Source organism: Exophiala bonariae, assembly GCF_035927105.1.
Source record: "Exophiala bonariae strain CCFEE 5792 chromosome Unknown scaffold_2, whole genome shotgun sequence".
In the NCBI taxonomy this organism is placed as follows: domain Eukaryota; kingdom Fungi; phylum Ascomycota; class Eurotiomycetes; order Chaetothyriales; family Herpotrichiellaceae; genus Exophiala; species Exophiala bonariae.
Window position 1 is genome coordinate 227131 of NW_027042477.1, and position 15195 is coordinate 242325.

Here is a 15195-nt window from a genome sequence, read left to right on the forward strand (position 1 = left end):
GTGTTTTGCGTAACTTCCATGTTCCTTTCCCCACCATATCCATAAACTCTGATGTGAGGGTAGCCATAACTTCACTCCACCTTAATGGCGTTGTTCCCCAGGTTATCCAGAATTCGGAAGTATTCTAGAACATGAATTCTAGATTCGCATGCCGGTGGTCAGTATAAACTCTTGAGAATGCGATCCCCCAGGCTCTAGTCCGAAATCGAATTTTCCGCTCAGTTTGCGCTATCCTACCTCGAGGTAAACTCTGGGTACTGAAGGCCTAGTAGCATGCTGAGAGCGTCCCCAAGAGCTGAAGGATGTGATTCGCACAGCAGGAACAAGTAAATGACTGTCTAAGTGCGAACACAGAGTCGTCCCATGCTCATTATGATGGTAGATCATGAGTCATACAATAATAGCAGAGGAATATCTTCATATCTGTGTCCTAGCAGTATTTAATGGTTGGTTCATTCCATCCGACAAAACCGTTGTTGGGAGTGTTCATATCGCAAGGCTCCAGAAGCCGAAGTAGAGGAACGGCCACATCTGGCAATGTCAATATAGTGGTAGCCTTACATGTGGTTCGTTCGAGATATATCGCCGCCCATAGGGGTCGTGGTTCGAATACCACAATGATACATGTGGTCATGGTGGGCAGAATGATTCTCGATGACTGCAGGCTTTGGAGAGTTCGACGATGCCGCTGAGTACTTGGACGTATTCGTCGTGGTCCACCGTAGTCTATGCGCAGATCGTCCTTTCGGAATCCAGCGTGTTGCGAAGACCTCGTTCTATCTCAAGTTATTCACTGATCACTGATACGAGTACAATAATCCATCTGCTTTGCCAGACCGTCGAGACTGTATCATCGGTATGCCAATATGCATAACATGCAGCACTCCCGTCAAGCATCTGTACACTACCTACAGCAAGGCTGATGATCGATCCCTTGGGAAAGGAGTTCGCCTTACACAATGTCCAAATTGCAAACAATTTGCAGACAAATATGTGGAGCATGACTTTGTGGTGTTATTCATAGACTTGATGTTGATCAAACCTCAAGTATTTCACCTTCGTCGAAAGACACATGACCGTTCTGACGCATTCGTAGGTCTACCGACATCTTTTGTTCAACCGGCTTGGACGATCAGACGATAAATTTGATCCGAGCATCTTAAGACTTGGAACTCTTCTTGTTCTCTTCGATGTATACATCACGTGGGCGCGGATCGAGAGAACCAGTCCAGTCAAGAGTGACAACGAAGCTGGCTCTCGACTCACTCAGATGCCTATCCTGACTCAATATCTCTTCTTCCTCACGATGAATATATTGGCCACGGTAGCTCAACATGGCATCATTCGAACCTTAGCTCGTGCTTTTCTTTCGCCACCAGACAACGAGACGGACGAAAGCAGATCGCCTGAGAACTCGGTAGAAGATGGGCTCAGCCAAGCGACAGTCGTGCCTGGCCATGCGAGCCCAAATGCCATCAGTACTGCTTTGCTTGTTTCGAGCTGTTCTAAACTATTTCCCATTTTGCTGGTGATATGGCCAACCGAAGCGAATGAGGGCGATCCCTTCGGATTCGCATTTCAGGCGTCGAACTACGTTGGATGGGCAGTCCTCCTCAACAATATCGAGGCTCTATTAATTCTATTGAATTGTGGATATCGAATTGCGACCGGGCTTGCGCTTGCTGGAGTCATTGCCAGATGGCTTGTGGAAAGCTGGATTTTGAACTTGATGGGACTGGGCATTGACACGAGCCCCATTGGTGATGTGCTCGCGGCGCTTAGCTATGCCAGAACTTGGTTGAGTCTAGATCAATGAGGCTATCTGTTAGAAATACAATCATTGATGTATGCATCATGTGGACAGCTTCTCAGCGCGCTCGTTGTCACCTTAGATCCACCGCACAGGAATCATATCACGTGACAGTCTGCAATTGTCGTGCGCCCCCCCTCCCCCAGCCTACTGAATAACCTTCAACCACGCGGCGCGACACCACATCTTTCCCACGCGTCATTGTGATCTTCAGACGTTCAACATGGACGAGTCGTCTGGCCGTGGGCATCGGGAGAAGAAGCCCAGTGAAAAAGTCAAGGAACAAGTGTCAGGCAAGATTGAAAAGATTGAGGACGATAAATCAGTTGTTCTACCAACATATATTGCGCCCAACGATAGCAAATTCTTGCAGGAACAGAAGGAAGTCCCCAAAATCTATGATCATACCAAGATCTCATCTGACGGGTCAAAAATTGACTTTTATTCACTTGGTCAACAGTTCGTGGAACACACCTCCATTTTTCCGTTGGCCATTGCTAATTCGCAACAGTGTCGAAAGCAAAGAGAAGCGATACTATGTGCGGGCGAAAAGAGACCCTCAATCATTCTACTTCCACGCTGACGAAGCTCCTCCTCGGTATGCTCGACTCAGCGACGAAAACCATCCGCAATGTGGGGTTGAGAATCTGAAGAACACTTTCACAAAAGACATGTTGGGCAAGAGTGGAGAGTTTGGCAGCTACACTACAAGGGCGAACGTCTCTGCAAGGGAAGGCAAATTCTTCTTCGAAGCAAAAGTCATCAGTCAGGCTCCTCCAGGCAGAGAAGCGCCAGATCGTGCACTTGCAGATACCCAAAACTCAGACAGAACAGCAACGAACCGGGGCGGGCTACGGGTAGGATTCTGCCGGCGAGAACATCACTGGAGCGAGAATCTTGGTGGCAATGCTTATAGTTACGCTGCCATCTTGCGGAGTGGAAGGGCTCGAGAATACGGCGGCGTACGCTTCAACACCATGATGTATCACATGCAAGGCGAGGGGGCCAAGGACCCCGAGGATCTGAGTCCAGGGGATGTCGTAGGACTCATGATCACATTGCCACCATTGGAAGTGCACAAGAAGGTCGTCGAAGGCACTTTTAATCCCGCCGAATATCCCCACCTCAAATGCGGACCTGCGATTCTGAAAAAGCGAGCTGGAGCCGGAAAGAAAATCACAAAGAGTGGACCAAAGCCCAAGGATGGAGAATCTCTCAAGGGCAGAGAAGACACAGCCAGGAAATCGAATATTCGGACAGCAATCCGAAGCACAATCCATCCACCACAAGGCTGCCCTGCACCTTCCGACCACGATGTTATTCGTGATCGCAACCCATTCTTGCACAAAGGAATGACCTATTTTGAATGTCCCGAGTACACGCCCAATCATGATCTCAGTCGGCCGACGCTGAATTCCAAGAACAAGTCTCTCAATCCCGAAACAGGCAAGAAATACGATCTACTGACAGATCCCCATCCGAATCACGAGCTTCCCCATCTTCGTACGCTTCCAGGCAGCAAGATTGAGCTTTGGGTTAATGGGAAATATCACGGAATTGTGTGGGAGCATCTATTTGCATTCCTTCCTCCAGCTTCGTACATGGACAAAGGAAGTCGAGCTGTCTCTGGTATTGGAGACGTTGATGATGGTGGACTGGGGTACTATCCAGCAGTCAGCCACTATACGGGTGGCGCAATAGAATGCAAATTTGATGGACCGTGGTGGTACGGGTACGATCAAGACGGCCCTCAACATCTGACAGCTCGGCCCATCGGAGAACGATATCAGGAACAGATCGTGGAGGATGTGGTTAATGACTTGATTGATGAGATATACCAGGAACGACTGTATCACGACGCAGATTGGATGAAGAAAAGAGTACTCAACGCAGCAGCGACGGTCAATTCTCAACACAACTGAAATAATTTAGAACTCTGGAGATTGGGGGTTTCGCCAGACTACAAGAAACTCAACGAAGTGATGCACTTTCGGAGGTTGGTCTGGGAAATGGCGTGCTCGAGTCTGATCCCAAAGTATGACAGGTTGGCAGGTGGCAGGTTGCGGAGTCTCAAAAAATGATTTCATGCCTAGCAAAGATACCCCCTTCAGCAAGTGATTATGTACGATAGCAACATGCATGGAGAAAAAATATCATGTATTCCAAAATAAAAGCTAGCGCTATTGGTAGAGTGCCTCGTAAGCTTAGAAAGCTGCAGGAAGCATCTGACGGGAAGCAGCAAATGTTCACGCTGCGGTCAGCTCGGGGTTCGCTTCCAAGTTGTTGAACCATACTCGGTACTCGGTTTTCTTTGTGCGTTGCCTAGTCAGAAGGAAGACGATCGTCGGTCTCAGGTCGTGCAGGAAGTGAGGTGCGTACTCCGTGGGAGTCTGGAGTACCTTGTGATTCCTTGGATCCCTTGTGGAGAACCCCCTGCATCGTGATGGTTTAGACGTGATACTTCAGGTATCCGTTTGAAGTACTCCTGAGTCCTCAGAATCATGGCATACAAAGGTGGGCCAATAAGGCAGATGAACCATGGAGACAAAACGTGCGGTCAAGCAGGACGATCTGAGGCTGAGCTGAGAGAAGCTGATGGAAGACCAAAGGCAAGGGGTGGCTAATCAGGCGAGGCATACGAGGCACCCAGAGGTAAGAATGGTGGACCAAAATAGAGGACCTCGTCAGACTTCCAGGGGGTGGTTCAGCTCATCCAAGCGGGAGCACGGGGGAAGTGGGAAGTTGGGTTAGGGGTCTATAGGCTCACCACTTGAATAAGGGCCAAGACTCCACACCCAGCATCCCACTGTCACTGTCAACCCCCTGCGCCCCTTGGTTTTGACACCGTGGCCTGTTATTTATTTCGCTGCCTGCCCTGTCCTCAGGCAACATTCTACCCATCCACCTCAAAGACCTCTCTGTGATCGACTTATCTTCACTCTCTGCCTTCACCCAATTTCATGGTTCATCCCCACCTAGCGTTCTACCGTCCTCCGTGACAACATGCGACTATAAAGGACAGGTGGTCACTTTGACTACCGCAATCATAAGCAGAAGATAGTCCATCCAAGGGGGTAGGGTATTCAGTTACTCTACAACCTATTCGATCTACCTGCTCATTACATCATGGACGCCTCCTCTCCCGTAGACAGCATTGATCCTGTCTCTCTCATCAACATGACGGGTTACTCCGAGGATTCCTCCTACCCAACACCACCACCCCAGTCAGAGCACGCTTCCAGCCCCACTCCAGAAGCAGCAGATCCAACCCAGAAGAAGAAGAAGCGGAAAGCATGGGGTCAACCAGTCCCTGAAATCAAACAGATCCTCCCTCCTCGGAAACGCGCCAAAACCGCAGAGGAGAAGGAGCAACGAAAGAATGAAAGAATCCTTCGAAACAGAAGAGCCGCCGACAAGTCACGACAACGTCAAAAGGCTGCTGTCGCCGATCTTGAAGTTCGACAGGTTCGAATCGAGCAAGAAAATGCGTCCTTGAGGGATCTTTTGGCTCGCTACCAGTCTCGTTTCGGTGTCCAATCTGATTTCCCAGCACCGTCACTAGCGGAATCTGAGACACAAGATCTCGACTCCGATTCCACACCAATGGACATGAAGAGATCCTTCACACCATCAACATTCGCAGCCTCACCTTCTGAAGCTGCGGATCACCCTACTCTAGTTCATTCCGAATCCCTACCTACACTCAAACATGAATCCCCAGCACTCGCTCCTCAACTCAACCTCATCAACGAAGCCGAAGCCGACAACTCTGGTTCTATGGCGACGTTTGGCAGCTTTCCCCCTGTCTCCGGTTTGACACAATATCCTGCCGTGGTATTGTGTGACCTGCAGTGTCAACCGGACACATGGGCTATCAATCTGCCATCGTTCCCATCCAATCAGAGCTCCCACCTTGGGCTCAGCTACCTCCTTCAGGTTTTTCAGACCTTGATGATATTTCAAACCTTCTCAACGACAACTCTCTTGCCAATATACAATCTCTTCCAGATTTTGGCTCGGAAATTGTCGATGACCTCGACGGAACAGGATTTCTCCTCCATCCTGACCAACTTCCCACTAATTCATTCTTTGATTTCGATGCCTTCGACACCGACCAGACCGGCAGTCTTTCGCATGAAACTTCTGAGCAGACTACTCGCATGCAGCCCACACATGGCGCGCCTATTACTGGCAGCGACAGACCGGGCTTTGCAGCAAGTGGTTTGTGAGGAAGGCTTCGCTGAAGACTCTGATCGTCGGTGGACTTGGTCGAGTCTGATGACAATCAAGTGGACTATATTGAGGTTGGAGAGAGAACATCGAAAAATCCGACGTCAGGTCTCAACGAAGCACGATGGAGTAACCGGACTGAAGGTCATGTCTGGCGTTGATTATGGAGCGGTGGCTCGAAATTCAAAACTTTGGCAGGGACCAAATGCAAATTGTACTATTAGTATTGATGACAATTGGGCGATGCCACAGGAGGTGCACTGATCACCGTTTTATGGTGGCTTTTCCTATAGAACCTCACGAAATGACAAGTTTTTCCTTCCCGATCTCTTACTTTCCAAACCCATAGATCTGCCTGTTCATCGTATCCGTGCACTTGTATAGCATGACACTCTGGGAACTTGTAGTACCATACGATCACTACATTCTTGATATGCCATTTGACATTGTGGGTGGTTTATTATGTCACGTGATAAGATTGCCGGCTTGGCATCCTTGAAGCGCGTTGAAGCGAGAAGCCAGCGCGATTCGATCCCCAAAATCGAGACCAAGTAGAGCGATACAATAATTCAAGAGCGCCGAACGACGCACGCAATTCACTCTGCGCCAGCGTCGTCGCCACGATGCCCCCCTTCAAGGATGAGCATGTGCTCGTACGTTTCTCTCTACCCACTTCTCACGCGACCCTTTCCTTCCACAACAGAACCCATTGCTAACCACCATGTCATCTATTTATATAGATCATTTCACCAGGGTCCCAGATCACTTCCGCGCAGTTGGGACTGCCCGAAACCTTTACGCCCCCGAAGTTTCGTTTTCCCACTCGCATGTTTCCTGGCGTCAAGCCGTCAGAATGGGAGCCCTTGAGGATTAGAAGCAAGACTGTCAAAGTACCGAAAGTTACGGCGACAGAGACCTTGACCAATGGTACCACGCCCCCAAAGACCGAGCAGACGAATGCAGAAGCTATTGTGCCTGCACCTGCACCAGGCCCTGCACCCGCGGTCGTTGATGTCGAAATGCAAGAGGCACCTGTGCTGCTAGAAAAGACCGAAGAAGCTACACCGGCAGCACCATCAGATCTTCCGGTACCCACGAACGAAGAACCTCAGGAACCTCCTTTAGAAAAGCCAGCAGAACCGGTAGATCCAGCTCAGGGACAGGAACAGACTAGCGATGCCAATGCCAATTCTACGGAAGAAAAGCAGGAAGTGGCGCAGGATGAACAGGAGGCTGAGCCACAAGAGACGACACAGATTGTTGAGGAGGATTCCATCGAGACCTTTGAAGATGATCACTGGTCAACGGAGGGAGCGGTATATCCTATTCGCGAAGGTCGCATAGAGAACTGGTCCTGTTTCTTCGCGCTGCTGTCACACATCTACAACATGATATCTCCGCCTTTCCACATGCCGGTCCTCTTTGTATCACAACCGTGCTGGTCCAGCCGCGACAAGGAGATGATCACTCAATATGTTTTCGAGAACTGGAAAATCCCCGCCTTCTGTCTCATGGACGCTGCTCTGACGGCATGTTATGCCTATGGAGTACCCACCGCGTTAGTTGTGGACGTTGGCCATGGCAAATCAGACGTAACTGCTGTCACGGAATTCCAAGTCAACGAATTTGGCCGTGGTCTCGCGATCGCAAACTCCGGCGGACAAGCAATGACAAAGAGATTGCAACAAGAACTGAAGAAGAACGACTTTGATGAGGATATGGCTGAGCAATTGAAAAGAAGTCCTATTTGCGAAATTCTTCCCTTCGGTGTTCCACTACCCTCCGCATCGGCCAACGTGGATACTATCAATCCGGCCGCCGCTGCCTCGACAGGAGCACTGGACTCGGGAGCAAATGCGAAAGACACAGAAGGTTTACGTCCTGGACAACAACCACGCGGCCCTGGCTATGGCACAGCGGTCGGAATAGAAGGCATCAATGGTGACAATGATGAAGAGGATGATGGCGTTCTAGATGTTGCCGCAATTGTTGCCAGAGACAACGCTGCCGAACTGCTGGCCAAGAGAGAGCGTGAGAAGGCTGAAAAGCTTTTAGCCAAGAGCAAAGGTGGTGCCGAGCCTCCCCGTCCAATAAGACTGAGAAATGCCGAAAAAGTACGTGCAAGCTTTACGTACGTGGAATACCTCCCGATCGAAGATTCAGAAGAACCAAATGCTGTACCGACCGCCCGGAAACGAAAGCGAGAGGTAGAAGTTGGGGTGGAGAGGTTCAAGGCTGCAACACCTGGGCCTGGTATGACGGAAGGCATCATTGATAGGATAGCCGATGCCATGCATCATACCGTACTTAGTGTACCCGAAGTGCCCCAACGATCGTCTCTATGGGAGAACTTGATTATTCTAGGCAACGGAAGTCGAATAAGAGGTATGTACACTGACATTACACCATCCCAAACCACCGAATGCTGACCATGCCCAGGATTCACCAGCTCCCTTCTAGCGACTCTAAACGCTCGCTACGTGCTCTCGCCCTCCACCGCTACCATCTTCACATCCGAACTTCCCTCAAACTTCACGACGCCAGTCGCCACCCCAGGCACCAACACCCCGATCCCTGGCCAAGGGGGGCACCTCCAACACCATCTCGGCGGCCACGGCGTCAATCCGCTCCTTGTAGCTGCCACCAAGAACATGATGCAGCCCAACCCCTCAAACCCACACCTTCAAATCCCCGGCGGCGCAGATCCAAGCCTGCACCAGAGCCATCGGGGCTTCAGCCAGTCGCCCACGTCCATCAAGACAGTCAAGCCGCCCGAGTACTTCCCAGAGTGGAAGGACCCGAGTGTGTCGGGCATGGAGGAAGCGTCGTTCCTGGGCGCCCAGGTCGCGGCCAAAGTCGTCTTCATCGTCGACCAGGGTAATTCCAAGGGCTTCCTTACCCGCAGTGAGTATAATGAATTGGGCCCCACCGGCATCCATGATTGCGCTATGTAGAGCGTGTGCCATCGTTGGAAAGAAGACATGCGATCAGAGAGGAGAAGAGCTGTATTTTATTGATCCAATGAAGGAAGAAAGAATAATTCAAAAAGACAAACCTGTCATCTATTCTTTTTGCATCCTGTCCTGTCCTGGCCCGGCATGGCCAGGTCGTTGTTGAAAATTCCTAACTGCCGACTTTGCGGATAAGAGAAGGCGCTGACGACTAGACTGATAGATAACCTGGCTCCCGTCATTGTTCGAGCATGTCCCACCGTTCACCTGTACTGCAATATGGAGAATAGTTAACGAAGGGGACTACTGAACGTCGTCTTGGGCAGGAATGTACGTATCGTGCACATTTCTACGAACCATGCTTGAATCAGGCCTTACTTTACGGACATCCTGCTATTCCTTGCCATGTGGTTGGTGGTGCGACTTACAGGCCAGCGTCGACGAGAGAAGGCATGTTTCCCACTCTTTGCCTCAACTGCGTTATTGATCTAGGAACATCCCGTGTGCTATGAGAACGAGTCCCTGTTTTGGTGGCTATTTGTCGCTGTATTATACGACCGGTGAAATTCTGCTGGAGAAGTTCCACCGACAAATGCAGTTTAGCTCGCTAGAAGAGTTGGTATCGTCATGTCTCATAGAATGCGAAGATTGAAGCCGCGATTCCACAGCTCGTCAGGAAACCTACTTGACCTAGTCTGGGTAGGTCAGGATTCCCCCACATTCTGCGATGTACCTGTCCCGTATGTGGTCGGTCCCCTATCTTCGCAATGAAGGTCGAACGACTCTCAATGTATGTCTCCAAGGTAGTTTATCCATCGGTCCATCGGTCCATCCCGCGGGGCACCAGGGCAGGTAACTTTGTCTTGAGTAAGAAATCGACCCCCGCTCAGCAACGCATGCGCGCTGTGCGCCGCCACTTCATCCCAAACGTCGCTGATAGATGGACTCATTCGTTCCGGATAGCCGTATCCCGCCCCCAGATCCCCAGGCATGGACTGGTGCTCGTCTGTCGATCATTCACAGCCTTAGGGCGCGGCGACTGAGGCTAGAAGCCTGTAACTCCAATTCTTAGAATGCTTCCGAGGTATCTGGTCTTTGCGATATGGAGATGCAGATGGAGATGTAAACTACCCCGCGGGGGCGGCATTATTGGACGAACGATATCGACAGCTCGAACACGCTCGACCGGCTAGGGTCTGGATGGCTTGTTGTTAGACACTTAGATAGATGTCGATATCGCTCCTGCGAAGGGCGTGTGTTCACTATCTACTGTGTCTAGTTTATCTTTTGATACGAAGTAGTGGTCTAATCGGCCTATGCAGCAGGCGGATTCGGAGTTGAGCGTGTCGTCATCCTCGACTCTATCAACAAGCGATTAGAGACGTTGGGGCTGCTTCGATTGATAGGAGGGATCGAGAATAACTTGAATCGGATTGAGAATTACCTTTCGTATCTTCCCTTTCCACTCTTTACTACACATATCCTCTACTTTGGTCGGAAAGGTCCCCTCCAGTCGACTATGCCTCACGCAACGGAGCCAGAATACAAGCATATCCAGCTGACGCAGCTTGCTCCTACGTTTGCTGCCGAGGTCACAGGCGTTGACTTCTCCCAGCCTGTTGGGAAAGAGGTGTTTGAGGAGATTCGTCGAGCAATCGTCGATGTGAGTTCCCCCAATCCTCAATCACCCTTTCGAGACCACGGACTCGATGTTGACCACAGTCGCCATCATAGTATGGTGTGTTGGTTTTCCGGAAAGCGTCCCTCGACGATGCTCGCCACGTGGCTTTCTCAGCCCTATTCGGCGAACTCGATGATATCAAGCCGTATATCCTGCTAGGGAGAAAGAATAGATTTGCCTTCGACGAACTATTCGACGTGAGCAATCTGGAGGACGATGGCAGCTTGGTGAAACTGGGAAGCAAGAGACATCACATGGGATTGGTAGGTCCATGCATGTAACATCAATGCAAGAGAGATTTTCTGAATCTGTCTAGGGCAATGGGATCTTCCATGTCGACTCAAGCTTCAACCCACGGCGAGCAGGCTTTAGTCTTCTTAATGCGCACAAACTTCCTCCCAAAGGACACGGAGGTAATACCGATTTCGCAGACACAAAAGCAGCTTTCCAGGATCTTCCCGAGGACCTCAAGAATGATCTCCTCGAAAATGATTTCATTGGAGCCCACAGCATAATGCATTCGCGCAAAAAGGCTGCCCCCAAAGATAGCCCGTGGTTGAAAGACATCGATCCAAATGATTACCCATTTGGTCGTCACAGCATTGTGCAGACGCATGCCAGTGGTCGACAGAATTTGTACATTGCCAACCACTTACATCACCTCGAGTACAAGACACCGCGATCGAAGGAATTTGTGCCTACCAAGCAACAGCCTTTCGAGAGGGTGCCCGAAGCTGAAGGTACCGAGTTGATTGAGAGGCTGCTTGCGCACGCTACTCAGCAGAAGTACCTCTATAGCTGTGAATGGGAGAACGTTGGCGACCTGGTTCTCTGGGACAACACTGGCGTTATGCACAAGGCTGGCAAGGGGACTTTCATGGAGAAATATGCGCGAGATATGAGAAGGTAGGTTGATGAGATTCCCTTGACTTTAGGCTATATCTGTTATGTGAACTAACTCCGCAGTAGGTCCACTGTGCATGATGGGAGTAAAGATGCATGGGGATTTAATGAGAAGACTAATGTCCGAATGGGTTTACCATGAGTGTGTAGAGTGTAGCATTGAAGTGGCAAGCAAACTTCCCTGCCTGTAAAATCCCACAGATACAATCTTCTGGCCAAAGGAGTAGAGTGGATTGTGGAATTCCACCATTGGCACACATGAAAGCAGTCAGGCATTTGTTGTTTTGTGTAGTGTGTTGGATCGAAGTTTGATGTTCCTCCATCACAAGTGATACTTGAAGTGTTTGTTGGTAGTACCGTAGCTGACGCGTTTAAAATGTCGGTACAGACTTTGTTTGATCGGATGACAAGAATATCCCTAGGTTTCCTCCAGGCCGCAGGTTCGAGCTGCTGAGAGGTAGTATTGTTATTGCAGCTATCGGCAGGTTCCCAGCACGTTGGGGGTAGTACCCGGGAATGAAGTCTGGTTAAACATCCGTATTCAAGCCACCCACAAGCCCCCTGCCACGTGAAACATCGTCTGCGGCCTGACCGATCGTCGTCATTACGACCTTTGAAACTCGGTTTTCAACCTCAAAAATGTTACACAATCGTTCGGACTTTGGGTCAGCTTCAGCTGAACCATCACTCAGAGTCAAAGTTTCGACCTTCCGCTGGTAGTTATGGATATAGTAACACTCAAGATTTCAATGAAGAGATGTTCAGAACAGGCCTAACAGTAGGTGGGCCGGGTACAGGGAGGATATGTCTGATCGGTGGATAAGATCCTCCTTTCTCCTTTCTCCTTCCACCCACATACCACTTTAGCGATTGAAAATGCCTAGAAGTGGTACAATTGGCATCTCTAAGCGTTGGATTTGTGGGTAAGCGACCCCTGAGCGACACGTTAGGACTACTGAACGGTCCAGTGATGGCGATTCGTCAGGGAAGACACATGTCAGGCTTGGAGCCGTTTTTCTGGGCTAGGCTCCGCTGCTTCAGAGTTCAGAGCAAAACTCCACGTCCGTCAGATGAGATTTCCGAACGCACCAAGCCGTCTGGAGTGCGGTCCCCCTTGGCATATGTCCATAATATGGCAATGTGACACGTTCGCTTAGCATAGGATGACTCTGGCTGTCCTTTTTCGAGAATGTCAGTGTCCACGCCTAACAATCAGGCACGCTTAGCCTACTCCAAATCCATGACCAAGGTCTTCAACTTTGGACAAAGCGCCATTTTGATGTTTTTCTGATGAGCGTTCTTTGTCCTCCAACGTGCAAGTCAAGGTTTGTGTAAGAATATTACCTTTTCGATCCGATAAATGCAGTGCGCCATGGGATGGAAGATGATGAAATCTTGATGATGGACCGTTCTTCGCCACGGACACTTGGAAGCACGAAAGAACTTATTGGGGGCTGGTTGAGAAAGATTGATCAATTATCAGGAGAGGCTACGTCGCTACCAAGCACACGGCCTATGGCAATGCCTCTCGCAAGCCTAGACAATTACATGTCATTCCCGATCCAAGCTTCTATTCAACATAGCGCAAGCTGGCTTCGTCGACATGCTTCAGCTTCTATCTCACTCATGTGGCTATTACCAAGTTTCATCGCTGACATCGTCAACCATAATCCGAAACCGAAGACTTCATCTGGTAACAAGATTTCAGCTCTCGACGGCCTTAGAGGGCTATGTTGCCTGATGGTCATGCACATGCATTGGACATTCGCTATAACGGACTCCAATGATGGTGGTTCGTGGGAAACCAACACCAAATATCTCTTCCATCGACCATTTTACTATTTATTCTGGGCCGGAACCAGTCATGTCGATATCTTCTTTGTTCTGAGCGGCTATGTATTGTCTATGAAGACTCTCACCATGATACACAAAGGAGTTCCTGCTCACCGTTTCATCTCCTCCGCAGTGCTACGGCGGGCGACTCGGATTTTCCTACCACCTGTGGCATTGATGTTTATTTATTTGGTGGCCATAAGATTGCATGTTTTCCACAGCAGTGTTGCAATACGTGAACGGAATGCGTGGTCTCAGGAGTTCCAGCTCAGATTTTTCGAGCCCCCACCGCCCCTCTACCCATTATTCTACGATCAGTTCTGGGACGTGTTGGGCGCGACTCAAAAGCTTCTGGATCCTAGTACGCACTTTGACTTACCAGAGTATGGGAAATACGATAGCCATCTCTGGACAATGCCCACCGAGTTTTACTGTTCGCTGGCATTATTTTTGGTATTGTTGGCAACATGTCAGCTTTGGACACGATACCGAGTTTTAATCCACTCCTTGCTTGTCGCTTGGTGTTGGTTCACCAGCCATCTAAATCATGGACTTTTCTTCACTGGGCTGCTGATTGCAGAATTTGATATTCTTCTAAAAGCGCGACTGAAGCCAACCGAGGCACTGCCATCAAACGCGTCTACCGGCCAGGATCCAGTCAAGCCATGGCTTTCATTCCAATCACGGCTTTCGCCCGGATTGGGATCTTATTTTACTATCGGCAACATTATGTCGACAATATCATGCATTTCTGGACTATACCTACTATCAATGCCCTTGTTGTGGGCCGAAGAGACCCCAGGCTATCGAGGATTTTTCGCCTACATGCCGAAGTACATGAACACTGGACAACAAGGAGATGCTCTGCGTGCATTGGGGGCAGTCCTCACTGTCTGGCCGATCACCTACATCAGCACCATCAGCGGTGATGCATCCTCGACACCAATAATCAGCTTCATTCTAAGCAATCCTGTTTCAACATACCTAGGTCAAATATCCTTTGCATTTTACCTCGTTCACGGCTTTGTCATAAGATCCCTGGGCTACTCAATTCTGCCTGCGCTGTACATCTTCGTCATTGGCACCGGTGAACGATGGACCGAATTGTCACCTACACAATACTCAAATGGACAGATCTACGCATCCGAATCCAGATTGACTCCACGGGAACTTGGCACGATATGGGTCTTGGGTTATCTGATTGTACTGCCGACATGTATCTGGATGGCGGATTTATTCCACAGATTCATTGATCTCAAATGTGTTGCTCTTGGTCGGGCTCTTGAAGAGAAGATGGTCATGAAAGATGATACGTCGATGTCGTTGCCAACTGCCGCTGGAAAAGTCTCGTGACCCAATGGTGTCCTTGTTCACTTATGTGCTTTCTCATTGAGGTGGCTGAGAAATTGACAAAATGACAATACCAATCGTACAACCATGGCCGGGTGGTCTCGACCTAGTACAATACAAATCGCCCAGACTACACTTCAACTCTAGTGTATGTATGTCCGCCAACATATTGTGTTGAATCTGCATTCGAGATGCAAGTCTCATCCTAATTTGTCTAAGATACCCATTGAGCCATCAGAAGCGCCACTATCAAATCAATACCTTCCCATCGCCAGTCTGCCAGCAGAGTTCGACTTCTCCGACCATTGCGAGTGTTGGCGTATGCAATCTCGCCCAGCTTGAAACCGTTCATTTCATATCAGATGAGCCATGCGCAGAGAGAAAGCCTATTGCGACACCAAAGGAGGGGATCTAGAGCAGGCACGGACACCCGCAAA

At 49.7% G+C, this 15195-nt stretch overlaps 5 protein-coding genes across 5 annotated transcripts; all 5 read left to right on the forward strand.

The window, feature by feature from the left end:
* Nucleotides 1-1029: 1029 nt before the first annotated feature.
* On the forward strand, nucleotides 1030-1816 carry LTR84_004592 (uncharacterized protein; the record flags this gene model as incomplete). Its single annotated transcript, XM_064848167.1, has 2 exons — nucleotides 1030-1047; nucleotides 1097-1816. 2 exons carry the CDS (start codon nucleotides 1030-1032, stop codon nucleotides 1814-1816), a joined length of 738 nt encoding a protein of 245 aa, XP_064710791.1.
* A 217-nt stretch (nucleotides 1817-2033) lies between these two features.
* On the forward strand, nucleotides 2034-3732 carry LTR84_004593 (uncharacterized protein; the record flags this gene model as incomplete). Its single annotated transcript, XM_064848168.1, has 2 exons — nucleotides 2034-2269; nucleotides 2322-3732. 2 exons carry the CDS (start codon nucleotides 2034-2036, stop codon nucleotides 3730-3732), a joined length of 1647 nt encoding a protein of 548 aa, XP_064710792.1.
* Nucleotides 3733-4936: 1204 nt separating this feature from the next.
* LTR84_004594 (uncharacterized protein) lies at nucleotides 4937-6304 on the forward strand (the record flags this gene model as incomplete). Its single annotated transcript, XM_064848169.1, has 1 exon — nucleotides 4937-6304. One exon carries the CDS (start codon nucleotides 4937-4939, stop codon nucleotides 6302-6304), a length of 1368 nt encoding a protein of 455 aa, XP_064710793.1.
* A 359-nt stretch (nucleotides 6305-6663) lies between these two features.
* Nucleotides 6664-11582, forward strand: LTR84_004595 (uncharacterized protein; the record flags this gene model as incomplete). Its single annotated transcript, XM_064848170.1, has 6 exons — nucleotides 6664-6693; nucleotides 6781-8425; nucleotides 8480-8944; nucleotides 10314-10654; nucleotides 10726-10935; nucleotides 10989-11582. The coding sequence occupies 6 exons, from the start codon at nucleotides 6664-6666 to the stop codon at nucleotides 11580-11582; spliced, it is 3285 nt and encodes a 1094-aa protein (XP_064710794.1).
* A 1619-nt stretch (nucleotides 11583-13201) lies between these two features.
* LTR84_004596 (uncharacterized protein) lies at nucleotides 13202-14761 on the forward strand (the record flags this gene model as incomplete). Its single annotated transcript, XM_064848171.1, has 1 exon — nucleotides 13202-14761. The coding sequence occupies one exon, from the start codon at nucleotides 13202-13204 to the stop codon at nucleotides 14759-14761; it is 1560 nt and encodes a 519-aa protein (XP_064710795.1).
* Between the last annotated feature and the right edge of the window lie 434 nt (nucleotides 14762-15195).